At 55.0% G+C, this 25,454-nt stretch overlaps 2 protein-coding genes across 7 annotated transcripts; both read right to left on the bottom strand.

Moving 5' to 3' along the window:
* Window positions 1–263: 263 nt before the first annotated feature.
* ST6GALNAC4 (ST6 N-acetylgalactosaminide alpha-2,6-sialyltransferase 4) lies at window positions 264–9,692 on the bottom strand. Of its 3 annotated transcripts, XM_081587082.1 has the most exons (6): window positions 9,558–9,692; window positions 9,053–9,139; window positions 7,279–7,464; window positions 4,240–4,652; window positions 2,053–2,160; window positions 264–966 (listed from the first exon to the last, which is right to left on the bottom strand). In XM_081587082.1, the coding sequence occupies exons 2-6, from the start codon at window positions 9,062–9,064 to the stop codon at window positions 714–716; spliced, it is 972 nt and encodes a 323-aa protein (XP_081443208.1). In that variant the 5' UTR covers window positions 9,065–9,139; window positions 9,558–9,692; the 3' UTR covers window positions 264–713. The 3 variants fall into 3 exon arrangements, with proteins under 3 accessions (XP_081443208.1, XP_081443207.1, XP_081443209.1); XM_081587081.1 differs by lacking the exon at window positions 2,053–2,160; XM_081587083.1 differs by lacking the exon at window positions 9,053–9,139.
* Window positions 9,693–14,952: 5,260 nt separating this feature from the next.
* On the bottom strand, window positions 14,953–23,486 carry PIP5KL1 (phosphatidylinositol-4-phosphate 5-kinase like 1). Of its 4 annotated transcripts, XM_081587077.1 has the most exons (10): window positions 23,346–23,486; window positions 22,326–22,529; window positions 21,084–21,134; window positions 20,728–20,882; window positions 20,373–20,497; window positions 19,638–19,672; window positions 19,493–19,548; window positions 18,635–18,747; window positions 18,185–18,338; window positions 14,953–15,551 (listed from the first exon to the last, which is right to left on the bottom strand). In XM_081587077.1, the coding sequence occupies exons 1-10, from the start codon at window positions 23,373–23,375 to the stop codon at window positions 15,284–15,286; spliced, it is 1,191 nt and encodes a 396-aa protein (XP_081443203.1). In that variant the 5' UTR covers window positions 23,376–23,486; the 3' UTR covers window positions 14,953–15,283. The 4 variants fall into 4 exon arrangements, with proteins under 4 accessions (XP_081443203.1, XP_081443205.1, XP_081443204.1 ...); XM_081587079.1 differs by lacking the exons at window positions 20,373–20,497; window positions 20,728–20,882; window positions 21,084–21,134; window positions 22,326–22,529; window positions 23,346–23,486 and adding an exon at window positions 19,852–20,108; XM_081587078.1 differs by lacking the exons at window positions 20,373–20,497; window positions 20,728–20,882; window positions 21,084–21,134; window positions 22,326–22,529; window positions 23,346–23,486 and adding an exon at window positions 19,974–20,108.
* Between the last annotated feature and the right edge of the window lie 1,968 nt (window positions 23,487–25,454).

Raw genomic sequence — 25,454 nt, 5'->3', positions numbered from 1 at the left:
GACTCCTCTCCCAGTGCGGGGTGGGAGTCCCATGGAAGCCTCTGATCTGGGGCGTTTCCTGGGCTACGTGCTGCCATGGGACCAGACACCTTGAGCGGGTGGGGAAGAAGATAGGCTCTCGAGGAAGAAACAGGCAGGCAGATTAGACGGCCAGAAGGCCAGCTGGCTGGAGGTCTCCTCTCGAGGCAACAGGTCATGGGATTGTGATGAGCAGACAAGTTCCAGTCCTCACCCTCAGACACATGACAATAGCCGGGACAGGCTTCCAGAAAACACATTTACCCGTATACTCCAGAGATGGCCCTGGCAGTCACAGTTCAAAGGCCCCCCCCCCACCCAACGAACCCCAAGCTCTAGGCTGCCCCGCCGAGGGCAACCAGCCTGGGAAGTGTGGCACCAAAGGCAGGTGGAGAGGGAGTGCAGAGAGGAAGGACCAGGGCTGGTGCTCGGTAGAAATTCATAGTGCTGGTGACTGGGGGCCACCAGCCCCCAGGGCAAAGGCCACTGGACAGACTCAGAGGTGGGAAGAACTTGAAAATGATGACTCAGATTATTCAGGGAGCAGGGGTGGGGAGGAGGCTGCAAAGGTCACCAGGGCCCTCCTCCTCTCTCCCCAAGTCTGGAAGCCTGAGACGGCTCCAAGTGTCCCCAAGGGTATGGCTGGAAGGGAACTCAGGTCTGCTCGGCATGTGGCAGGAGGCAGGATCCATAAATTAAGTGTTTTTGGCGGAGTGTGGCTGCAGCAGAGGCCTGGTGACGGCGCTGTGGCGATGGGGCCACTGTGTCCTCCAGGACGGGTGGGCGAAGATGATGGGCCTCTTCTTGGCCCAGCGGGAGAACACGGCCTTCTCGGTGATGAAGCGGTGGGCACTGCGGGGTGCCCGCTCATGCGCCAGGTACATTTGACACTCATCCAGCCGGCCCTTCTCGAAGTAGTGGTAAGGCACCGAGGGGTGATGCTCCTCCCTGTGGGTGGGGAAGAGGGACAGGTGTGAGGCACCCCAACTCGCCCGCCTCCTGCGAGACCCTGCCACCTGCCAGGACCACCCCTCCCCCAGCCCTATGGATCACAGAGTCCCACAGGCCTGGTCCCAAGTGAGGCCAGGACAGATAAAGGAGGAACAGGGCAGCCCCCAGGGATTCCCAAGGCCCAGGGTTCAAGACCTGGCTGTACCTCTTGCGAGCTAGTTGATTCTAGGCCAAGACAAATGCCCTGAGCCTCAATAACCCATCTGTAAAATGGGGATGGTGACACCTACCTTCTTGGCTGAAAGTGAAAGTGAAGTGGCTCAGTCGTGTCTGACTCTTTGCAACCCCATGGAGTATAGCCTACCAGGTTCCTCCGTCCATGGAATTTTCCAGTCAAGAGTACTGGAGTGGGTTGCCATTCCCTTCTCCACAGGATCTTCCCAACCCAGGGATCGAACCCAGGTCGTCCCACATTGCAGACAGACGCTTTACCGTCTGAGCCACCAGGGAAGCCCTCTCAGCTGAAACCACAGGTCAAAAAATGCAAAGTGCCTGGTGCTGGGCTCATGGTTGAGGGATCCCTGGTTCCCCGCAGCATGGAACTGCCAGGCCCACCTACTCATGGGCGGTCTGGCCAGACATCCTGGTAGAGAGGGGCTACTTTCATCTTGCCCACGTGCTCAGCAAAGAAGTTCCCCCAAAAAACCGAGGGTGAAAACGTGGGGCCCCTTCAGTTCAGTGATGGGAGCTATGACAGTGTTGAACTAGAACAACATCACAAATCAAAGCTTAGGTGTAACAGCTGATACAGACACACGCAGCAGCCCTGAGGCTGGCGTGAGGACTTCTGTAGATCATTCTCTCACTAAACCTTTGCACAAGCTTCTGAGAACAGTGTGGTCATTTGCTCTCTTTGACCTGAGGAAATGGTTGCCCTGGGAGGTGGCGGCTGGGCTCCTTCCCACTGGGTACCAGGCCCAAGGGCTGTCTGTGCCTCGGCTACTCATGCGGAAACCCACACACCCTCAGCATAGGGCCCGAACACGGCGTCCTCCCCACCGCCTGGCTCCTGGCTGGCCTGACCTGCAATAGCTGTCGCTGACCATCCCGTAGACCACGATCTCCTCACACAGCTCCAGGGCGAGAATCATAGTGAACCAGCCGGTACTGAGGAAGGACCCGGACTGCCTCCTGGCCGGGGGAGGGACGCACAGTCAGCTGGCCACATCCCCCAGCTCAACTTGAAAGCAAGGTGGCCCCCGCCTCAGCTGGCTCACTGCACAGCACTGATTCCCCTCCCAATCAAGGGCTTCTCACCTCGACCCCCAGGGAGAGGCTCTGGGGAAGGCTGGGGAGCCGGAAGATCCGGCCCAAGGCCAGCATTGGGCAAGAGGTGGGCGTGGGTGCCAACCCAGGTCTGTTTATCTTCTACCCATCCATGCAGGACTTGAGCAAACCACACCCTCAACAGTGATGATGCACCAGCCTTGGTCACCCCCTCTCCACATCTCAGGGACCAAGTTTGCAGAGACAGCAGAAAGCAGCAGAAACATAGCCATTGAAATCGGGGAAAAGGGTTGTCTAGAGTCAAGCAGTCTTCAGCTTGAACCCTGAATCTGCTCCGGGGCATCCGGTTTGCTTATGAACCTCTCTGACCCATGAACCCCTCAGTGACCCATGGGTCACATGGGGATAACTATAGGTGGTGATGGAGAGGGAACACTGTCAGCCCAGCTCCTCCCTCAAGCCCCAACCCCCAACTCAGAGCATGGGACCATGGAGCCAGACCCGGCCTCGCCTCTCTCCAAGCACCAGTACTGATTACTTTCCCAGCCAACAGCCATTCATCTCGGGCTCTACTGAAGGGCTGTGGGGTGGTGCAGTCATTCAAACCAAACACCTCCCAAGCCCTGAGCTGGCCATGAAGCAGCACCCCCCAGCACTAACATTCTCAAGGAAGGGGGCAGCTGGAAGAGACCTGCTGGGAAGACAAGGAAACAAAAGAATGGGATGAAGGATGTCAGGTAGGAGGTGTTCCTTCAGATGGGGCCGAGGAGACACTCCATCCATACTGAACACAAGGGAGGATCTGGGGGGAGGAACGGCACGTGCAAAAGCCTGAAGGTGAGAGCAGTGTGGATGTCCACAGCCAGTGTGGCTGGAGCAGGGTAAGCAACAGACGATGAGGCCACAGAAGCAGGCAGGGGCAGATCATGCAAGGGCACAAAGGCCAGGGGAGGGGAGGAGGTGGGAGTCTGGACTTTATTTTCCATGTGATGCGAGGCTGCTGTAGGGTGAGGCCAGGTGACTGGTGGGATGAACTCAGTGGGGCACTTAGAGATCAGACTGCAGGGGGTGCTGCAAGGGCAGGAGAGTGTGGGGACTTCCCTGTGGTCCAGTGGCTAAGACTCTGTGCTCTCAGTGCAGACAGCCCGGGTTAGATCCCTAGTCAGGAAACTAGATTCCACATTCTGCAGCTAAGAATTTGCATGCCACAACTAAAGATCCGGCATGCCACAACAAAGATCCCATGTGCTGCAACTAAGACCAGGAACAGTCAAATAAATAAATAAATAAAAATACAACCAAAAAAACAGAGGAGGATGGTGGCTTACTTCAAGGAGGTACCCGTGGGCAAGGAAGGAGATTTGAGAGCCCATACATACTATGTGGCAGGTGATGAAACAAGGGGAGTCGAGGGCAAAGTCAAGTGTTTGACTGAAAAACTGGAGGCTGGTGGCTGTATTTTCTGAGCTGGGGAGGTGGGGGAGAAGCCAGTGTGCAGAGGAGGAAACCATAGGAGTTCAAGTGCTCTTTTGGGTGTTGGATAAAATGAGATCTTGAAGGCAAGAATACTTAGCTCAGTACCTGGTGCACAAAAAGGGCTGTTAGAACTGTCACTGTTACCTTCATTTTCTGGAAGGGACATCAGAAACCAATTCAGGTCTCAGAGCATCCCCTCCAAAGAGGAGAGCTCCCTGCGATGGCCCTACACTGGTCATCACCACCACCCCCGCCCCGCCACAGTGTATACTGGTGAGGCCGAACGCCTTTCACCGCCATGTAGAACATCTATATGGTCATTCGGTGATGACAGTCTCTCTGATTCCTGTCCCCATCAGAGGGCAGGACCACGCCTGCCTCTATTACTGCTGAGCCCCAGTGCCAGACAGAGCAGACCCTCAATGGACCAGAGGCTCCTGGAGAAGGCAGGCCCCTGGCTGCCAGGGAGACCCCCCAGCAGGCCAGCCCCCCTCCGCTCACACTCACCGGTTCTTGCCCGTCTCGTCCTGGAAGACCTGGTCGCAGTAGGCCATCATGCGCTCGGTGAATGTATACACCTGCAGGCCGGGGTACGTCCTGGTGAGCTGCAGCAGCGCACGGTAGGTGCGGCCGCCCAGAGCCCGGTCCATGTGCTTCCCCTGACCCCACACCACATAGAGCGTGTCGCGGGCCTGCTGGAAGTAGTGGGAGTAGTTGCGCAGCAGCAGAGGCACGCTCGTGTGGGAGATGACCCGCAGGGTGCTCCGCTGGCCCACATCTGCCTCGAAGCCCACGGTGGGCGCCTGGTTCATGCGCAGTACACACTCAGCGCCATCGATCTCGGCGCCCAGGCCCGAGCCCAGCATCTGGCCTGAGCTGGACACCACGGCGCAGCTGCGGCACGGCTCTCGGACCAGCGGCTGCGGGGGGAGGTAGAGAGAAAGAAAGGAAGTCCTGGGCACACAGCTTCCACCCCACCTTCTCCTCCACCCAGGAATACCCTTGACCACCTATATCAGCTCCAAGGACTTCATCAACCCATTCTGCAGATGAGGAAACAGAGGCTAGGCAGTTGGAACGACTTTCTACAGGTCATATCAGTGACAAGTGGCAGAGCTAAAAGTCTATGTTCAAGGCCCCGTGCTTCCCCGTCAGCCACATTTCTGGCCCTGGTTTCTGTTGCTAAGGCCCCATGAGGCCCTACACTGCACTTTCTTGTTACGGTTATGTAAGTTAATATTTATAAAAGACTTAGAGCAGTTCCTGGCACAGACTAGGTGTCAGTTATATGTTTGTTAGGTAAATATGAACCTCAGCTCTTCAGAATTACTTTTAGGTCACTTCCTCCTCTGCCCGAGTCCCGTTTTCCTTGTCCCAGTTTATAAGTAAAAGCCCATGACGAGACTGGGAACCTCTGGTTCTGAGCCTGAATCCTGGCTCTGCCCCATCCTAGCTGTGTGTGCTTAAGGCAAGTTACTTTGTCTCTCTGAGCCTCAATTTCCTCATCTATAAAGAGGGGATGAAAATAGCATCTACTTGATCAGGTTGTAAGGATTCGATTAAAAATGCCTAGAGAGTGATCAACGCAGACTGAGGGCACAGTAAGCTGCCCTCCTGCCCTACCTCATTATCTCCTAAGAGGCAGAAGCTGATCCAACAAGCCTGTAAACCATCACTGGAGGTCAGGGCTCCCAGAAAGAAGACTTGCTGCCTACCCCAGGCCTCCATGCCCTCCTTGGGAACACAGGTTTATGGAGGCCTGTAAAGGATATGGGAACATTCAATCTAGTCGATAAAAGACACACAGTTGTAGCCCACTCAGGGACAGTTTATGTCTGACACAGTGTTGACTTAAGGACTCGTAACCCCATTTTCCATGCCCTGGCAATAAAGAACAAGACTTCCTTATTCTGCCCTCAGTTTGAGCCTGAGCTGACAACGGTAGTCTGTTCAGATCCAAGGTCACCATCAGCCCCAGAAGGTGTTCTGCTTGTCCTCTTCGGCAGGGTCTTTAAGACAACGAATGCTTTAGAGAAATCAGCCCTTTTGACATTTTAAGATTTTCTGCTCTATTAACAAACTCAGAGGATCTGGCCATCCTGGGCCCAGATGAGCTCTGAGAGTCTGAAATGAACACTAGCCGTGACCATGGAAGCTGGGACGGCGTCTAACCAGCCCACCTCGCCACCTGTCCCTCTTGGCCAAACCTGGAGGCACTTGAGTTTGTCCCTCCCAACTCAGCTGTTTTCGCATCTTGATCAAATATTTATACAGCACCCATTCTAAACACTGTCCATGAATCACGCAGTTGGACCTGCACAGCAGCTCTACTGAGGTAGGAACCACAATGACTGCCTTTTACAGATGAGCCAAATGCGACTCAGAGGGATGAAGACCTGAAATAGATCTCCAACGCAAGGTCCCTGAGCCCTCCTCCCTCTGACCAACACTCAGAGAGCTGGCAGACTCCGAGCTCAGACCTTCCTGTACCAGGTGTCATTTGGAGATGCCTTTGAGAAACCTACCACCTGGGGCTGCTGAAGTCAGGGTGAGTGGTGTAAAGTGCTCTGGACCTCACCTGGCAGAACAAGTATGGGGAGGTGCACGCCGAAGGGCAGGGGCCTCAGCTGCCTTGTCACCCCTGGGCTCCACTGTCCCTGTCTCCTGTAGATGGACAGCTCTGGGGCAGATCTGTATCCCCAGCAGTGATCAGCACAAGGCAGAGAACATCTAAGGCGCCAAACACACACTTGCTAAACAGATGGTTGTGCGTGGACAGTTATTAACACATCTAAAGCTGCATGTACTACCAGGATGTGATGCTGTCTGGCTCCCAGGCTGGACCGGGAGTTCCAGGTGGCCACCCTGCCTAACTCATCTTTTTTATCCCTAGTGCCCAGCTGAGAGCAGTCAGGCAATGTTCGTTGAATTAAAAAAAAAAAAAAGACATAGAGGAATACCCTGGTGGTCCAATGGTTAGGACTCAGCGCTTTCACTGCCGTGGCCCGGATTCAAGCCCTAATGGGGGAACTAAGATCCCACAAGCCACGCAGTGCAGCCACAATTAAAAGGAAAAAAAAAAAGACATTTCCTCATAGAATTTTTTTTGGTGCAATACAGTTTATTAAAGTATAAAAGGGATAGAGAAAGCTTCTGACATAGATATCAGAAGGGGGCAGAAAGAGCACCCACTTGCTAGTATTAGCAATGGAATTATATACTCTCAAATTAGTTATTACAGTGAATCAAAAGAATGTCTGGATGTTGTAAAGACCTCACCAGACCCACTCCCATAATTTACAATTTAAGATAACAGGATTAGCCAGAAGGTTTTTTTCCAGAGACTGTCCTCAAGCAGGATCCTCATAGAATTTGAAGCTCAGAGAGGTAAAGGAACTGGTCAGCTTGAGCAGAGGAGCGAAGTCCAGGATCCAGGCTGACCTGACATGAGCCCAGTTCTCACAGTCCCCAGAGAGTCGGGGAGAACCCTGGCAACCTTGGCTGGACCTACCTGCCACCCCCCAACACGTTGCCCAGCAAACTCACCTTCCCATCTGGCACGCTGCTGTAGCCACTGAAGTGCAGAGGCCCTGGCACGGTGGGCCTGGAGTTGATAGAAAGGTGGGGGTCCAGGCAGGAGGCCGGGCAAAAGGGCAAGCAGGCCCAGCAGCACAGCAGGATGTAGACAGCCAAGAAGCCCACAGAGCAGAGGATGATGAGCAGGAGCCGACCCTGGGGGAGACAGCGGTCATGGGGTGCGAGTTGCGGGGGGGGGTCACTGGAGCTCCTAGAAGCTGCCGCTGGGGTTCCCAGCCTCATGGGACCAAACCCCAGCTCAGTAGTTCCCAGAATATCAGCAGAGGCCACAGTCTCTGGTAACCAGGCCTGCATCTGGGCTGTCAGGTTCGGAGCGCATGCATAACTGAGATAAGCCCTATTATCCCAATATTCTAGATAAGGAAACCAATTTGGGGTGAAAATGGATATGTAACTCAAGGCCACACAGTAAGAAAGCAGCTGGGTGGGGTCTCCAAATCAGAAACATCATCTTAACCAGAAAGCTGAGGTGCCCTGTGCAGCCTTGGGTATAAGTGTCTACCTCTCTGGGCCTGCTTCCTCTATGAAACTGATACTACCCACAGTGGGAACTCACTAAGGACAGTGGCCAAAGAGCCACCATAAAGTGCTGTGGACATGAGGACAGGAGAGTGGCCCAGCAGAAGGGCCACCAGTCCCCTTCAGATCCCAGGTTGAGGCTGTCCCGTATACCCAGAGCCTGTCCCCTCCCCCAGCTGACTCCATGGTCGCCCCCCTCCCCCAGCTGATGATCATGACCTGGGTCAGCAGACCATGTGAGTAAAGAGACGGTAGAAGGGGATGTGGGGGAGCGTCACTCAGCAAATGGTTTCAAGAACTGAGAGCTGCAGCCCTGAGGCTCCCTCCTCCAGAAACCACGTCCCCAAAGGCCACGTGAACCAGGAAGCCCTCCTGGCCCCCTGCCCAGCTGGCTGGCGGATGTAGTGAATACCCCCAGCGAGCCTTCAAGGAGGGGCCGCCTGGTCGGGGGACACAACCCTGGCCTGCCATTGTGTGCTGGGCCACCTTGGTCACCACCTGTGTCTCTCCGAGTTCTAACCGGTCCCCCAGCCTGCCCAAGACACAGGTCCCTCGGCCTCAGAAACCACCTGGCAGCTGGCTGGGGCTCTCTGAAAATTAGAGGTGAAAAAGAAACCCCCACCAGTCCCCTCCTTGGGCATATCCTGCCAGAGGCCCTCCCTTTTCTGCCCACAAGCCACTTCAGCTCCTAAAAATAAATCTCTGTGAGACCAGCTGTGCGAAGGAGGGGGTTCAGCCCCTGAGGCCTCAAGCTGTGCTTGGTACCTGGTTCCCTGCCCACAGGGACCCAGAGACCTTGATTCAGGCAGCCACGGCTGACATCCCACAAAACTCAAGGCTCTCGCCAGGGGCTCCTGAATAAAGTCAAGACTCCGCTAAACTGAACTTTCACAACATATCCTGCTCCCAGGTAGATGCCTCACCTGGGTGACCCTTGGATGCTCACAGGAGGCAGTACATTATCTCCATTATACATAGAAGAGGAGCAAGGCGCTGAAGCCAGAGAGAGAATGCCACTTGCCTGGGGCCCCACAGCCTGCCAGGTCAGGGCTGGACTTTGAGGCCAGTCTGCCGGTCTCCTTCAGCTCAGGAGCAGTGGAATCAGAAGTGACAGTCAGCCCTGGAGTGGGTAGTCAGGGGTGGGGGGGAGGCTACTGGGCCGGAAGCCACCTCCCCTGCGACCCTTCCTCCTTCTGCCACTTACCGGAGCCTTCATGCTGTCACTGCCGCTCAGTAGCCCGGTGGCTGCTGCCTCCAGGGATCAGGCTGGGAAGGGATGGGAGCCAGGGACCTGCCAAGACCCAGACACTCAGAGCTGGGTCCCAGGCCTCCCAGGAAACTGCCCAGGGATACTGAGGCAGGGGAGGGTACAGGCCTGGGTCAGGGCAGACGGCTTCTGGGAATCACACGCCCTCAAGTCCCCAAACACGGAGCAAGCACTGTCCCTATCCTAAAGGAGCTGGAATCTCTTCCTAAAGGAGCTGAAACCTCCCGCCAACCCAGTCCCCATTGCACAGACGGGGAAGGAGAGGTAGACAAGAGAAGCCCTGGGCTCAAGGCCACCCCATCCAGTCTGGGTCAGATAAGCACCAGGAGCCTGGAGCCTTGACTCCCATCTCCGCCTAACTCACTAACAGAGAGGCCTGGGGCTGGACGGGACAAGGGCTCTCCACCCCACTGCCAGATCCCCACACCCGCTAGGGGCTAACCTGGAGGGCAGGCGGGGATGGGCCGGCTGCTCCCCATCCGTTGCTCGGAGCTCCATGGCCCGCGGGCGGGACAGAGGGGGCAGGAAGCCGAAGCCTCGGGGCGGAGGCGTCGCCGTCGCCGTCGCCTCAGCTTCTGGAGGCTGGAAACTGATTGTGCGCCGCCGCTGGCGGGGGCGGGGTTTGCTAGGACCGGGGGGAGGAGACAGGCGCCAGGAGCGGGGCTGAGCGGCAGGGGCGGGGGCGGGACCTACGAGCGCGCCTCGGGTGGGGCGTGCGCGGGGGGCGGGGGCGGCAAGGCCACAGGGTCTGGGGACCCGGCGCCTGCAGCTGGGGGCGGAGTCTCAGCTCCCGCATCTCTTCCCTTCCGCCTTTCAGCGCATCTCCTGTAGGTGGTGGGGTGGGCGGCCCCCAAGAGGAAGGACCTAGAGGGTGCCTTGTCGCTCTCTTGTGATCCGGACTGGAATTTCTCCATTTCTGGTTTGGGAGTGGGAGCTTCAGGGACAATCAAGTGGGGTTTTAGGCTCAGGCAGCTCCAGATTTCAAGCTTGGTAGGGTTGCTGGATTTCGCCAAGTGAAATACCGGATGCCCACTTATATTGGAATTTCAGAAAAGAAAGAAAGATAGCGCTAAGTCGTGTCCGACTCTTGCAACCCTGTGGACCGTAGCCCGCCAGGCTCCTCTGTCCATGGGATTCTCCAGGCAAGAATACTGGAGTGGGTTGCCATTTCTTTCTTCAGGGGATCTTTCCGACCCAGGTATCGAACCCAGGTCTCCAGCAGTGCAGGCAGATTCTTTACCGGTTGAACTACGCAGGAAAGCAGCCACTAATTACGTTAGAAATCTGAAAGTTCAGTGTAAGTGTGTGTGTTAGTCACTCAGTCATGTCCGACTCTTTGCGACCCCAGGAACTGTAGCCTGCCAAGCTTCTCTGTCCATGGAATTCTCCAGGCAAGAATCTTGGAGTGGCTTGCCATTCCCTTCTCCAGAGGATCTTCCTGACCCAGGGATGGAACCCTGGTCTCCTGCATCGCAGGCAGATTCTTTACCGTTTGAGCTACAGGGAAGTCCTCCAGTGTAACTGAGCATCCTGTATTCTTTTTTTCTGGCATCCTTACCTGGACTACTTCAGATGAGCCTCAGTTTTTCTCCTCTGTGGAGGGGGGTTGATGATAGAACTTACCTCAAAGTGCAGGGGCATCTTGTGGCAGAAGCAGGATTTGAACTGGGCAGTCACTGCAAAGCCAGGGCTCTGACCACCTACTTTCAACTCCCAAATGCCCCTGTTTTGTTGCAGGGTCCAGCGGTAAGACAGGTTAGAATCACAGGACTGGGGATATACAAAACATAACCAGTATTCAATTCATGAGTCACTTGGTTTATTGTACACAATTAGCAGGCAAAGAGTTGGACTATAAAGAGGGCTGACCGCTGAAGAATTGATGCTTTCCAACTGTGGTGCTAGAGAAGACTCTTGAGAGTCCCTTGGACTGCAAGGAGATCAAACCAATCTTAAAGGAAATCAACCCTGAATATTCATTGGAAGGAGTGATGCAGAAGCTGAAGCTCCAGGGTTGCTGGATTTCGCCAAGTGAAATACCGGATACCCAGCTGATGTGAAGAGCTGACTCATTGGAAAAGACCATGATGCTAGGAAAGATTGAAGGCAGAAGGAGAAGGGGAATGACAGAGGAGATGGTTGGATGGCATCACCAGCTCACTGGAAATGAGTTTGAACAAACTCCAGGAGATGGTGAAGGACAGGGAAGCCTGGTATGCTGCAGTCCAAGGGGTCACAAAGAGTAGGACATGACTTAGTGACTGAACAACAACAAAAGCAGGCAGCACAGGTTAGTCAAAGTAGGGAAAATAGAAAGGCGGGTAACAGACTAGTCCAAGGAGAAGTCTGGGAAGATCCCATCTCAGCACCAGTAAGCAGCAGGTTTTGGTCCAGCTGAACCAGTCTCATGACAGACATGATAGGAAGTCACCTTCTGCTCCAACAGAGCATCCGTCTGGAACAGCAGCGGGGAGTCCTCCAGCAAAGAGCCTTCAAGTCGCTCAGCATTGTGGTCTCATTGTAATGGATCTGCCTATAGGGGGTAACAGTTATGCCCCCAAGGAGTCTTAGTCTCTATCAGTCTAGTAGAGTCTTTCTGAGGAACCAAACAAATTCTTTATCTTAAAGCAATGCTGTTTTGTTTTTTTTTTTGACCACACTACAGGGTATGCAGGATCTTAATTCCCCCACCAGGGATCAAACCTGCACCCTCTGCAGGGAAAGCATAGAATCTTAACCGCTGGACCTCCAAGGAAGTCCCTAAAGCAACAATGTTAATTTATCACACTCAGACACTCACAGTCCTGTAATGGACAGTTTACAACAACTAATATGGAAGTTCACATTGGCCACTGTGACTCCATCTTGAATTACTAAGTTTAAATCCTATGAGTTTCACACAAGATGAGGAGGAAGCATAGTAACAAATGATGTCACACTGCAAAAGCCTGGGCTCCTGCTCTGGTCCTATTTCAAACTCTAGTTTCCTTTTTCTAAGAGGTTCTGATGTGGATACAATAGCAAGGTATCTGTGTTGGGTATCAGCACCCAGTTCAGCAATTTTGCAGGGCTCTCCACTCCATGTGCATGCGTGCTAAGTCACTTCAGTCATGTTTAATTTTTTGCGACCTCAGTGACTGTAGGCCACCAGGCTCCTCTGTCCATGAGAGATTCTCCAGGCAAGGATATGGAATGGGTTGCCATGCTCTCCTCCGGGGGATCTTCCCAGCCTAGGGATTGAACCAGCATCTCCTGCATCTCCTGCATTGGCAGGCGGGTTCTTTACCACTAGCACTACCTGGGAAGCCCACATGCAAAGCCAAATTCCTCCAAGCCGGTGATTAGACCTCCGTGCTGCTACTTATCCTATTGGAAGGGCTGATGTTGAAGCGGCCCTGCTCCCAGGGCGTCCTTTGAGCACAAGCCTTCCTTGCGTTGCCTCACCCCAACCTGGGCACACCTAAGGTCAGTCTCTCTCCGTGGCCCCAACTCCAAAGGGAAGAAAATGGTGAGATGTTCCCTATGGATTCACTGATCACCCACAATGGCTGGTGATTCCTTCCACAGAGAGGCATATCCTACCTTGCTAAGACTGCATGGGGACAGGGACACACACAACGGTCCCGGGCTCCCAGAGCAGAGGAGGATCATACATCCACAGTGGAATTGACACCAGCAAGTCCTGCAGCCTCAGATGAAGCTCTTCAATTTGACTCTGCAAAAGCCCTCTCTCCTCACCCTGATCTGTGAGGCCCTGCATGCTCTGAACTCCCGCCTCCTTCCTAATTGCTGTCCACCCACCCTGACTGCCGTTTCAATCTCCAATTGCATTGAACTCTTTCCTACCTCAGGACCTTTGCACTTGCTGTATCCTCAACCTGGACTTCTGTATTCACACAGCCAGCTGTTTCTAGTCATTCAGCTCAAATATCACCTCCTTAGAAGGCCCTTGTCAACCCCTCTATCTGACACCACATGCCCATCCCTCTTGTCCCAACTTGATTTATTTTTTTCAGAGGACTTGTCACACTCTGAAATCACACTGTATATTAACTCATTGTCTTGTTTATGGTCGACCTGCCCACTAGCCTCTAATCTCCATGTGGGCAGTCAGGCCAGTCATGTTCTTAGAGCATTTCCAACACCAGCATGGTGTCCGGCACACACACAGTGCTAGATAATGTGTTGCTTGAGCCAGTTAGAAGAGCCAGGAGTCCTGTGCCTCATGAGACCTTAGATGGGGCCACTTCCTTTTCCAGCCTCAGGCCCTCCCTCAGCCCATTGTCAGAGACCCAAGGTGGGGAGAGACTGAACCATCCCTGTCCGTGAGCCTCGGTCGCGGGCCCTGATTCAGCCCGGTTGGATCCAGACCCCAGGGGAATATAGGGCCCAACCCCAGTTTCCTGCTGTGCTGCCCTTCCACCAGAGTTTCCAGGACCCACCCACCTCCTTAGTGATGACCTTAACGCACTGTGTCTCAACTTCCTGCTGAGCCAGAACGAGACGTGCTCCGTGGTTTGTGCCAGCTCAGAAAAGTTGAGTAATCACCTAGGGTCACCCAAACAGCAAGGGATGACGTCAATTACGTATATATTCCATGAGCCCAGGCTCCAGCCCTGCAGCCTAAGATTTCCTTTTCCTCTCCCTTCCCCCACCAGCCGTCTTTCCTTGTTTTCTCTTATGGCCAACATTGTGGCAGCGTTGAGTCAGTGAGTGACTTTCCCAAGGTCTGGAATCATCCAGCCCCAGGGACCAGCGATCGGCCCACAAAGCTCCCACCACCACCACAGTCACCCCACCCTCAAACTCTGACCGCAGTGAAATAATTCTTTCTCTCAAATGCCAGGCTCTCTCTTACCCCAGATCTTTGCTGTGTCCTTGGCTTGGGACCCCCTCCCCGACCCCTCCGCCACCGCCAGAGCTGCATCTGATTCTCCTGGTCTCTGTTTAGAGGTTAGAGCCCCCCTTCCCGTCAAATAACTAGATAGGCGCTCCTTCCCTAAGTGCCATGGCCCCATGTTTGAGGCTTTGCCACACAGGTTGCTTTTGTCACTGTTACCCCCCACACACACACTGTGAGTTCTGTGGAGGAAGAATCTCTGCATTTCGCCCCACCCCAGGTCCCCATTCCCCTAGCAGAGGGCCTGTCACATAGCAGGTGCTCAATAAATATTTAATGAGTTAAATATTTCCATTTGCAAAATTAGACCACTGAGGCACAGAGAGGTTTAGCACCTTTTCCTGGTTACACAGCCAAGCCACAGAGAAGCTCTAGAGGAAAGGCCCCCTTGGGCATGGTCGAATTGGTCTGGGGTCAGAGGTAGGGCGGAAGTTTCCTGGAGGGGGGAGGAGGAATGATCAGGGGCTATGCAGGCAATTTCCTTCTCTGCTCCAGTGATGTCTGTGTGTCCAGTTCCCTCAGACTGACCACCAACCCCTGCTCCCATTTCACAGGTGATTAAAGTGACTCCCAGAGGAGGGCAGAACTTACTCAAGGTCAATAGTGGACCCCAGTCTAATGTTTCCTAGAGCTGAAGCCCCCCCCAATGCCCCACTTCCTCCCACCTGTGCAGGATAGAGGGGGGCCACCCCAGAGGGAGGCCAGTGGGTCCTGTTTCAGCCTGGGTTGGCGGGGGCGGGTATTGGGAGGCCTGGGTTCTTGGGCTGGCCTTGCCACTTACCCGTGCATGAGTCCCTTAAAGTCTTTGGGCCTCAGTTTCCCCATCTGGACGATGAGGGGGCTGGACTTGGAGGTTTCAGCCACCCCCTTCCCCAGTGAGGACAGGACTGTGGGAGCTGATGAATAAGAATACAGCTCCTGAGTCCAAAAGGCATAGTTGAGTCCTGATTCTCGCATTTATTGCTGAATGATTTTGCTCAGTCCCTTCACCCCCTGAGCCTTCATTTCATGGTCTGTAAAAAAGAATAATAGCTTTTTTTTTGAGGACTAAATAATCTCTCATTCGGGGAGTCCCTGGCACAATGCCAGGCACAGCATTCCCCAGCAAAATGAGTTCATAATATTAGTTAGGGGATGCCGCCCTCTGCAGGCCAACCGGAGGAACGGCAGGCGAGGGAAGCCCGATCCGCAGCCCGGGGCCAGGCTGGAACCCGCGTCCCCGTTGTGGTCCCATTTGTCCATACGGGGAGAGAGCGGGTGGGCGCCGGTCACTCGGTGTGCGTCTCCACCCACTGGCAGAGGCGACGGGCGTAGCAAGCCGGGCTGACGGTTGAGAAGGTCCGGCCTGGGTAGCGCAGCGTCTTCCACAGTTGCTCCAGCCGCTTCCGGAGCCCGTAGACCGTGGTGAGGTCCACCAGGCCTAGGAAATAGCGATGCTCCGGCCCGTCCACGATGTGTAGAGCGTTGGGGGCGTCGGGCAGCAGCCGGCGGTTCTGGGCTCCCGACTCCTCAGCACTCTGCGCCCCTCGTATGGACCTGGGGGCCGACAGGAGGGTGAGGTAACTGTCTCCTCCGAGGACCTCCAGTCAATGGACCCTGTCAGCCCGGGCCAGGCTGCCCTGGGTCATCCCCACACCTCCTGTGTGCCCCGGCCTGTGATGTCAGATAAACTGGGCGGCTGAGTGAATTGCAACTGACAGGCTAAAAGCTGAGCTGCGTGCTATGCAGCCACCAGCTAGCCACGTATGACCCCTGAGCGCTTCAGTGTGGCCAGTCCCAACTGAGATGCACGGTTAGTGTAAAATACATACTGAAAAAAAAAAAAAAAAGAAAGAAAAAGAAAAAAAAGTACTGAATTTCCAAGACAGTATGAGAAAAAGGATGTAAGATATAAATGTTTACATTGATTAGATGATGAAAGGATCAAAGTTTGGATGTGTGAAGTAAGGGAAATGTGCTATTAAGATTATTTTTACCTATTTCTTTTTACTTTTTATTTATATATTAAGATTTTTAGAAGTCTTTATTGAATTTGTTACACTACTGCTTCTGCTTTATGTTTTAGTTTTTTTGGCCCCAAGGCATGTGGGATCTTAGTTCCCCGACCAGGTGTTGAATCTGCATCCCTTGCATTAGAAGGCAAAGTCTTAACCACTGGACTGCCAGGGAAGTCCCTCTTTTTACTCTTTAAAATGAGGCTGCTAGAAAATTTAAAACTACATGTGTGGCTAGTATTAACTTTCTACTGGGTAGCACTGATCTCTAGCATTTGGGTCACACAGACTTTGGCTCTACATTTAAGTACCACATCACTTTGGGTAAGTGACAGTGGGCTTCCCTGATGGCCCAAACAGTAAAGAATCTGCCTGCAATGCAGGATATACGGGTTCGATTCCTGGGTCGGGAAGATCCCCTGGAGAAGGAAAAGGTAACCCACTCCAGTATCCTTGCCTGGAAAATTTCATGGACAGAGGAGCCAGATGGACTACAGTCCATGGGGTCACAAAGAGTCAGATATGACTGAGCATGTACATGCCATGCCGTATTTAGGTATTTCCGAAACTGCTGTTTGGGGTCATCTAACCCGGAAAGTTTCAGAGTGGCAGAGTTGAAACCTTGCAGAAAAAGTCCAACCCAAGTTTGCATATGGTGTGTCTTTTTGCCTCAAATTGTACACCAAATCAGAAGATGCCTCTGGCAGGGGCCCCCAATCCAGGCAAGAAAAGGCTCAATTCCCTAACTTTGTCCTCTTGTGATGGTGCGACTTGGAGAGTAGGGGGTCAGGGGGTCGCTGAGAGCTTTATTCCTGCCCTGCCCAGGTCTTGGGGGGAAACAAGCCAATCAAAGAAAGCTCCCTCCCACCTCAGGCATCAACCAATCTGAACAGAGTGGTCTGGGAGCCTGGAGAGAATACTGGTACTTTCTACAGTGGCAAGGTTAACCTGGGGATGGTAGGTTCTGAATGAGGGGCTGGGAACTGAGTGGAAGTGGGGCTGTGGCCATTTACCAGCCGGCTTGAAAAATTTCAACAGAATAACAACCACTGTATGCAAACTTGGGTTTACTCTAGCTTGGCTGCGCAGACTTAGGGGAATCTGTATCCCATGGCGGGCATTCCACTACCTGGTCAGGATGTGTCCACCAAGTCACAGGTTTCATGGGGAGCCATTACCTTGGGTTGTGCCCAAGACTTGCCCATTGGAAGGGCTTCCTCCAAAGGGTGGGGCTGGGGGCTGGGTGAGTGGACATCGCTTTTCATTTGTCCACCCACCAAATCAATGAACTTATTTCCTTTCTTATTTTCCAAGAAGGGCCTATCTTAATGCCTAAATAGTTCTGAAAAGTGAAAGTGAAAGTGTTAGTAGCTCAGTCGTGTCCCCATGGACTACTGCAGGCTACTAGGTTCCTTTGTCCATGGGATTCTCCCAGCAAGAATACTGGAGTGGGGTGCCATGCCCTTTTCCAGGGGATCTTCCCAGTCCAGGGATTGAACCCAGGTCTCCTGCACTGCAAGCAGATTCTTTACCACCAAACTGCCAGGGCAGCCCTGAGTAATTCTCTTCAACTACAGAAGTGGGCCTTGGAGGACTGAAATCCAAGTAACTAACCAAGTACTAACATGAATCCTCAAAAGTCATTCTACAACTTCATTTCCTCCCTCTGAGGCTCAGTTTTCACATCTCTAAAATGGGAATGAACCCATCCTCTCAAAACCTCATGGTCAGCATGCAAGGATTGACTGCATGCAAGAGGAAGGCAACATGATGATGGTGCCAGTGGTGATGACTTCAGGGTCCTCGAAGTGAAATGACCAGGTCAAGGGGCAAGGGCTCTTTCTAAGGCAAAAATGAAGTAGGTCTGAAATCTTCAATGACTCCACATCCCCTTCTGGAAAATGGGCGAAGAATCAACACCGAAGCCCTCGTCCAACTGGATCTCACCTGGTCTTTCCCAGGCTGTGATCTACCTGTGCCCACTACCCCTGCTGGCCAGGCTTCTCCAGCTCTCCATGCCCCTCCTCTGCCCCTCCCCCACAACATGTTCACACATACACACAAATACTGCACTTTCCAGTCTTTGAACCTTTGCCTGTGTTGTTTCCCCACCACACCATCTGTCTTTTCCATGCCTCATCACCTCGTTCTTGCTGTTGCCTCTGGGGGGCCCACCTGGCTGTGCGGAAGATAAGGCTACTGCCTGGGCCCCTCTCATCCTCATGAAGACGCTGGAAGGCCATCAGGAGGCTGTAATCCAGTACGTTGAGCTCCCGGAGGAAGGCGGTGTCCAGTTCCATCTGGCGGAGGAACCAGCTCCGCTGGGGCCCTGCCGGAGCATCAGTGCCCCTACCTGAGTGCTCGTCGGGTGCCGGGCAAGGTGCTGCGGGCTCCACACGCACCTGCCCCGGGAGGGCAGGAGACATTACTGTCCCAATTCACAGATGGGCAAACTCATCTGTAATTTGCCTTGGTCACCTAGCTAGAGAGTCACGGAGCTAGGATTCTCCACCTGACTCCAGAATCTAGGCTGTTAATGACTTGGGCAGAGGGTAGTGCCAAGGACACCCTTCTAACTTCACCCTAAACAGAGGAAGGGCAGGCAGTGACCGCCCTATGGCTCACCCAGATTGATGGTCTTGCCCTGAAAGTTGAGGTCTTTCAGCACTAGGACAAGGAGGCTGCCCTCAGGGGCGGGCTCCACCCAACGGCTCACCTCGCAGCCCTTGATGTCATACCTGGAGGTGAGGGGTGGGGGAGACAGAATTCCACTTTATACAGAGTTGAGACACACGGGAAAGCTCACAAGGTAATAAGAAACAAGAGCAGCCATTGGGTGACTGTTCAGATTCTCAGCACAACCCCAGTCCATTACTGTTCCCTTGTTAGAGATGAAAAAAAAACCTCAGAGAGATTTTTCACTTTGCCCAAGACCACACAGTGAGTAAGGGGCAGAGCAGGGATTCGAACTCAGGCTGAACACCAGTCCAGCCTTTCCTCCTACCTGTGCCTGCCTCTTGGCACCTTGTCATCCTTGGGGTATCCGACACAGTGGGCCCGTACTACTCGCAGAACCACAAGGGCCTGTGGGAAGTCTGCAGCCCCTGGGGACCACCAAAGTGGAGCTACGGGGGCAAAGGAGGCAGGACTAGGAGGCTCAGAGGGCCGCGTCCAATCAGAGCCTGGGTTTGAATCCCTGCTTCTAGCACAGTAGCTATGTAGATTTCCCCTCCTCAATTTCTCATCCACAAAATGGGGATGATAAGGACACCTACCCCTCAGAGATATTCTGGGAAGGAAGATGATGAATGCAAATGACTCAACACAGCACCCATTGCCTCCTGAGCGCTCAAGAGACGTTGGTCGTGGGGATCACGGTCTCGGACCCGTCAAGAGATCTTGGGATCGATCTTTCGCTGTCTATCCCATGAGTGTGGGCGCTTCAGGTGGTACATTCTGGGCGGGGCTGGGAGGCCGACTCACCTCTCAGAGATGCGGCCGGCGGGATAGAAGACGCTCTGCATGACGATGAAGTATTTCTGGGGACGGGAGTAGGGAGTGAGAGGAGACAGGGTCTCGCCCTCCCGCCGCCCCCTCCGGCCCGGTCCACTCGGCTTGGCCTCACCACCTTTTTCCCGCGAGCCACACGCAGACTGTGCACTCCTGGAAGGGGAGAGGGCGTCAGGTGAGGGGCGCAAACTCGGTTACGCCCCCCGGGTCCATCCCGTCCAGTGCCAGTTTCAGGCCACGCCTCCTCTTCGAGATCTGCCGCATCTCAAGCCTCCAGGCCGAGCCCCCGGACCCCTCCCTTCCCCAACTTGAGGGTGGTGTCCCGACTTGACCTGCTTCTAGATTTAGCCCCAAATGGGCGGCTCAGATGGTTAAGAATCTGCCTGCAATGCAGGAGACCTGGGTTCGATCCCTAGATCGGGAAGATCCCCTGGAGAAGGGAACGGCTACCCACTCCAGTATTCTTGCCTGGAGAATCCCATGGACAGAGGAGACTGGCGGGCTACAGTCCATGGGGTCGCAAAGAAACACTACTGAGCGACTAACAGGCCCACAAATCTTCCCCCGGTGACTGTCCAATCCCAACCCCGCCCCTTCGGGCCCCACCCAGGTCTTGGCCCCGCCCACAGACCCCGCCCCCTCGTACATTGCTGTCTAGGACCCGCCTCCCCACTGGACTTGGCCCCCGCCTCTCTGTTGCCTAGTGCCCTCCACCCTGCTCGGACTCAGGTCCCCTACGCTCCCCCCTCCACCCCCGATCCTGGAACCTTCTCACTCCCCGACCCCTCCCCTTCTCGCCCTCTCTGCTCACCCTCCCCGCTCCCTGCAGTCCCGGGTCCCAGACAAGTCGTACCCAGCAACCGTGCGAGCAGTGAGTGTGGGTGCCGCTGCAGGTGATGCACATAGCGGGGCAGGTGGGCGAGCAGCGCCTGCACCTCCCGGCTGCGCAGGGTCTTTAGGAAGAAGCGTTGGTCGTGGCTGAGGGGCGAGAGGGAGACGTCACTGTCCAGGCCGGGCAGGAGCCTCCTCCCCACCGCCCGTCTGGCCTCCTGTCTCCGCCCCTCTCCATCGGACCGCTATCTGGCCCTGACCCAACCTAACCTGGCCATTCTCTCTCTCCCCAAGCGCACCCCTCCCCCGACCCCCTCCAGGCACCACTCCCCCTTCCTCCCCGCCCCCGCCATTCCCCACCCCTGCCACCAGCTCACGACAGAAAGAAGCTGGCCTTGCTCTTGGAGGTGCTGAGGAACTGCAGGTAGGGGCGGCCGGGACCCAGCGCGGCCTGGTAGTCCTCCTCGGCCAGCCCCAGGGAGCGCCTCAGTCGGGCGAAGGCGGGGCCAGCCAAGGTGCCCAGCTCGAAGCCCTGCGAGGAGACAGAACAGCCCTCCAGAGTGTCCCCTGGCGCCCAGGGGTGTGCAGTTGGCCCTCCCGCGGGAGGGTCAGGGTTAAGCACATCCTTTCTGCAAGACCCCAGGGTCAAGCCATCACTCCCACTGCAATTGATGGGGAAACAGGAGGAGAGCTGAACACACACCCTCTTATGCAGTGGTCTTGGGCTTCCTACCTCATGAACCTGGGTCAGGACTTCGGAAAAATCCTCCTCCGTGGGCAGTCCCTGGAGCAAGGAGCAGAGAGGCCCAGGGCAAGTCTCAGCCGGCACTGCCAGCCCAGGATCTCCCAGGGTCTGGCACCCAGCCTCACCACCTTCCCCTCCATGTGGTTCCTCCAGCCATCAGGGACTAACCTTGGTGTGCCTGAGTTGAGCAGGGAGACGGCCAGCCCTCCCAGAGCTAGAGGGAAGATGAGTAAGCCGGGGTAGGTCCCAGGTGTGTCTTATTCACTGCTGAGTCCCCCGCACCAGCCTCTGAGTTAGAGCCTGGCACATGTGCCCAGACACACGCTGGCCAAAGTGTCACCGGATGCCCTCCCGGTAAAAGGGGGTGGCCGTGAAGTCTAGGGACCTGTCTGACTGAGCCTGGGAGGAGCAGGATCAGAGAAAACTTCCTGGAGGAGGTGTCCCCTAAGATGAAATGTGAGGGTAGTGAAGATGGGGAGCAAGGTGCTCATAGCAGGGGGAACAGTGGTAATGGCCACTGGGAAGAGGAGAGGTCAAGACTGAAGAGAATAAGGGAGGGGTGGGCTGAGAACGAGGTTGGACAGATGGCCCTTGAGCTTGAGCCAGCAGGACGCTGAGACCATGCTGAGAATTGGGGAACCCTGCAAGATTTTCAGCAGGTGATGAGATTTAGAGGACTCCTGCATCTCCCTGGACCTCCAGGTCCCTGTGCTAGGATGGGGTCACACTGCACATATGTGCACACACACAAACGACACACATGCTCACCCGGGGCCGTCCAGCTGCTGAGCTTGCAGTGGGCGACCCTTTCTGCTGAGCCAGCCTGGCCCTAGCCAGAGCTCTGGGGAGGATGGGCAGAGCTGGTGGGGTGGGGGTGGGGTCCCTTCTCAACTGCACACCCTGGCGGAAAGGGAGGACCTCAGAGACCAAGGAGTACAATCCCTCTCACCCATTATACAGATGGAGACACTGAGGCCTAAAGAGAGGCAGACACCCACCTAGATCACACATCCACCACCTAGGTTCAGGGGCTTCCTCACACTCTCAACACACCTTGGGCTTTCTGGCTTCCTGGCCTCAGCCCAGAAATGTCCCTCCTTCCCTGCACTGAGTCCCTCCCTTCCTCCCCTTCTATCTGGCCTGCTCGGATCCTCAACCCTGCATTATTAGCAGGACGGGGCATCAGCCTGGTCTTGCTATTAGTGAAGGGGCATGGAACTGGCCACTCACCGTGGGCGGGTGGTCCATGGACACTTGAGTGGCAGCCCACAGCCCCGCCTGCATCAGGCACATCACCTGGTGCAGCTCATGCCCAGGGCCAATCTCAAACAGGCCCAGGCGACACTGCTTGTCTCGTAGACGCCAGAGGAGGCCACGGTGGCCAGAGCTTGAAGCAGCTGCTCTGCGTCCAGCCTCTGGGGAGGGGGCCAGGATCTGTGGTGGGAGGTACCAGGAGCAGTCAGCATGGGGCAGCCAGCACCCCGCAGGGGAGAGACCCTGGTCTGAGTCCTGCATCACTGTGGGTCAGCTCTCTCTTCATCTCTCTCTGCCTCAGTTCCCTTAGTTGTAAAATACAGAAAAGGCTGGAACCCACCTCACGGGGTGTTGTGAGGGGACCGTGCCTGGCATTCAGTCAGCACTCAGAGTGATGGTTATTATCAGCAGATAGAGCGTTCCTTCCGCAGCCTCTCACTAGCTGTGTAACCTTAGGTAAATCACCTAACCTTTCTGCACCTCGCTTTCTGGTCTGTAAACTGAGAACTACAATAACTCCTTCCTGGCTGGTATTAACTGTTGTTACCGTTGAGTCTGAGCACCGTGCACAGGATCTCCTTATAGTAGGAGCTGTGATGTCAGTGATTGAGTCATCTATTCTACGCCGAATTCCTCTAGTGTGGCGGCGGCGGGTCCCCATGCAGCTGAGGTCACAGCTTCTGACCCATCCTCAGTGGGCACCCACCATGAGTCCAGCCCTAGCTGAGAGCTTGACCTCCTAACCGCCCTATGAAGGAGACGCTTTTATTATTGTCTCCATTTTGCAATGAGGAAACCAAGCAAGTTCTCGTGGAAAATCCGCCGGACTCCCCACTTCAGACCAGCAGCCCCATGTGGGGCGTGTCCCAGTCTCGCCCAAGTGCAGGACCCCTCCTGGGTTTGGATGGGGATGTGTCCGCCCCTTACAGGGCGGGGAGACCCGGCCCCTGCTCTCCAACCCTTTCCTTTCCTGTCCTCTCTCGGGTCTGCACCTACCTCGCGGGGCCCCGGGCTTGGCGCGGCCATCGCCCCCGCAGCAGCTTCCCGGGCTCCGGCCGCGTCCCCGGCTGCCGGGTAGCCCCGCAGCAGGAGCCAGGCCCCGCCCCTGCTTCAGGATCGACCAATCGAGCGGTGCCGGTCGCGGCTGCACCCAATCCGAGAGGGGACGCCGGGGATCGCCTGTGGGTCCCGCCTCCGGGGCTGCAGCATCCTTCGGACAGCGGTCCAGGGCGGGGCGGGGCCGCCGCGCGTTGGTTAGGGTCCCTGCGGCGTGAAGACCCCCACCCCCCATTCCCTTCCGAGTGTGGGAGACTCAGATCTCGGGGAGTTCAGGAGGCTGATAGCCTAAATCTAGTCCCGCCCACCCACTCTGGCATGAAAATTCCACAGACCGTATTTCGGGTAAGGAAACAGGTCCAGAGAGAAAAGTGACTACCTCCAGGTCACAGAGGAAGTCAGAAGCATGTATTCATTCAACACTTATTTTGAACACTCACTATGGGCCAGGAGCAATGTAGGCCGGGGGGGGGGGCGTGGGGGCGGGGCGGGGGCGCTGGGGACGGCAGATTTTAGGGTGAGAGGAACATAGCTGCCAGCGTGAGCTTTTAAAAGCATAAATCGGATGATGTCATTGTCGGGCTCGAAGCCTCCAGTGGCTTCCCAAGGCACTGAAACCTCCCAGTACGGCCCCAGGCCCATATGCCCACTCTTCAGACTCCTCTCTACTCACTCTCCCTGCACCCAATACACGGCCACAGGGGCTCTGGGCTCTCTTTCAAACCTCCAGGCTTTTGCAAGTGCTGTTCCCTCTGCCTGAAGTCACCACCACCACCACACACACACTCGATTTGCTTTATTCCTTATCACCTTGCCCTACTGAGTGTCCCCTCCCCTGTCATGATCACATCACTTTTATTTTCTTCATCTCGCTTAACACTGTCAGAAACTGTCTTGTTCATTTATTTATTACATCCCCCTCTCCCCCACCCAGAGATTGCAAGGAGGGCAGGCTCCTTTCCTGGCTCAGTAACCTGGCACAAACTGGTGTTTGAGAAACTGGTATATGCTGAATCAATGCAAGTAGCATGTGTACAGAACCTCAGTGACTCCCAGGAAATGAAAGGCCAGTATGGCTGGAGAAGAGTTCAGAAGGGAGCATGCAGGCTCTTGTCAGCCATGGGAGGAGAGGGATGGGAACCCAGAGAAGCAATGTGTGAGAAAGATGCTCAGAAACAGTAAGAAAGAAACTCAAATGTTTTCCAAAGGTCACCTACTGTCATGCAGCTGGATTTGAGGGGGCCATTGTGGGGGAGCGAGCAGAGAAGTGAGGACACCTTTGGTGATTTAGGGCAGAGGATGGTGGCTTTGCATCAGGAAGGTGACTGGGGCGGAGGAAGAAATGGCAAGAATTGATAGAATTTGGGGTCCTGTGGATGTGGGGTAGAATAGGAAAGCCAAAGTCAGTGACATCTGATGGAGGTGTCAGGTGGGCAGCTGGCACACATGCAACACCTTTGGGCTCAAGAGAAAGCTGGGCTGGAGGGAAGCCTGGGTAAGGATAAGGTCACCCCTAAAAGTGTAGGGTAGAGCCCTGTGACTGACTCCTGAGAAAGCTACCCTCTCACGGCAGGACAGAGGAGAGTGAATATGAGAGAGAAGTAGAATGGGTCCTCCAGCGTCTGAGGATGCACCCGCGGGAAATGTCACTGGCCATACGTGGCAGGAGGTCAAGGAAACATGCCTCTGATGTAGACTGGACACCACCGGTGGTTTGAGGGCAGCCCTCCTGGAAAGCTGCCAGGCACAGTGGGAAGAGAGGAAACGCAGGGGGCAGGGGTGGATACCCTTTGGGGAAGTTTGGTTGTGAAGAGGAGAGATGGGGAGAGACCTAGAGGGAGTTAATGGGTTGATGGAGGGTCCCTTATATGGAGCCTGTAACACGTTCATTTAACACTGGAGGACCATGTTGAGAGGCAGAGGCTGTTCCCTTGAGAAGGATCTTCAGATAGGAGGCTCCTGCCACAGCAGGAGAGGACAGGACCCAGAGTCCAGAAGGGCAGCTCCGCCTGGACTGGAGGACGGAGAGGGGAACAGGTAAGGACAGGG

This window comes from Giraffa tippelskirchi, chromosome 4 (assembly GCF_054371585.1).
Source record: "Giraffa tippelskirchi isolate mGirTip1 chromosome 4, T2T-mGirTip1v1.2.pri, whole genome shotgun sequence".
Classification (NCBI taxonomy): domain Eukaryota; kingdom Metazoa; phylum Chordata; class Mammalia; order Artiodactyla; family Giraffidae; genus Giraffa; species Giraffa tippelskirchi.
Note: the sequence above shows the minus strand (reverse complement) of the source record. Positions and strands in the feature narration are given on the sequence as shown.

Excerpts from the sequence above, each read along its gene's own strand:
- ST6GALNAC4 (XM_081587082.1), bottom strand. Across the intron at positions 4,653-7,278 it reads GCAGCGTGCCAGATGGGAAG|CCGCTGGTCCGAGAGCCGTG; the intron begins GTGAGTTTGCTG and ends CTCCCCCCGCAG. Across the intron at positions 967-2,052 it reads GTCAGCGACAGCTATTGCAG|GGAGGAGCATCACCCCTCGG; the intron begins GTCAGGCCAGCC and ends CCCCACCCACAG.
- PIP5KL1 (XM_081587077.1), bottom strand. The coding sequence starts at position 23,375 with ATGGCCGCGCCAAGCCCGGGGCCCCGCGAG. Across the intron at positions 21,135-22,325 it reads CCATGGACCACCCGCCCACG|GGACTGCCCACGGAGGAGGA; the intron begins GTGAGTGGCCAG and ends TCCTTGCTCCAG. Across the intron at positions 19,673-20,372 it reads ACTGCTCGCACGGTTGCTGG|GAGTGCACAGTCTGCGTGTG; the intron begins GTACGACTTGTC and ends CTCCCCTTCCAG.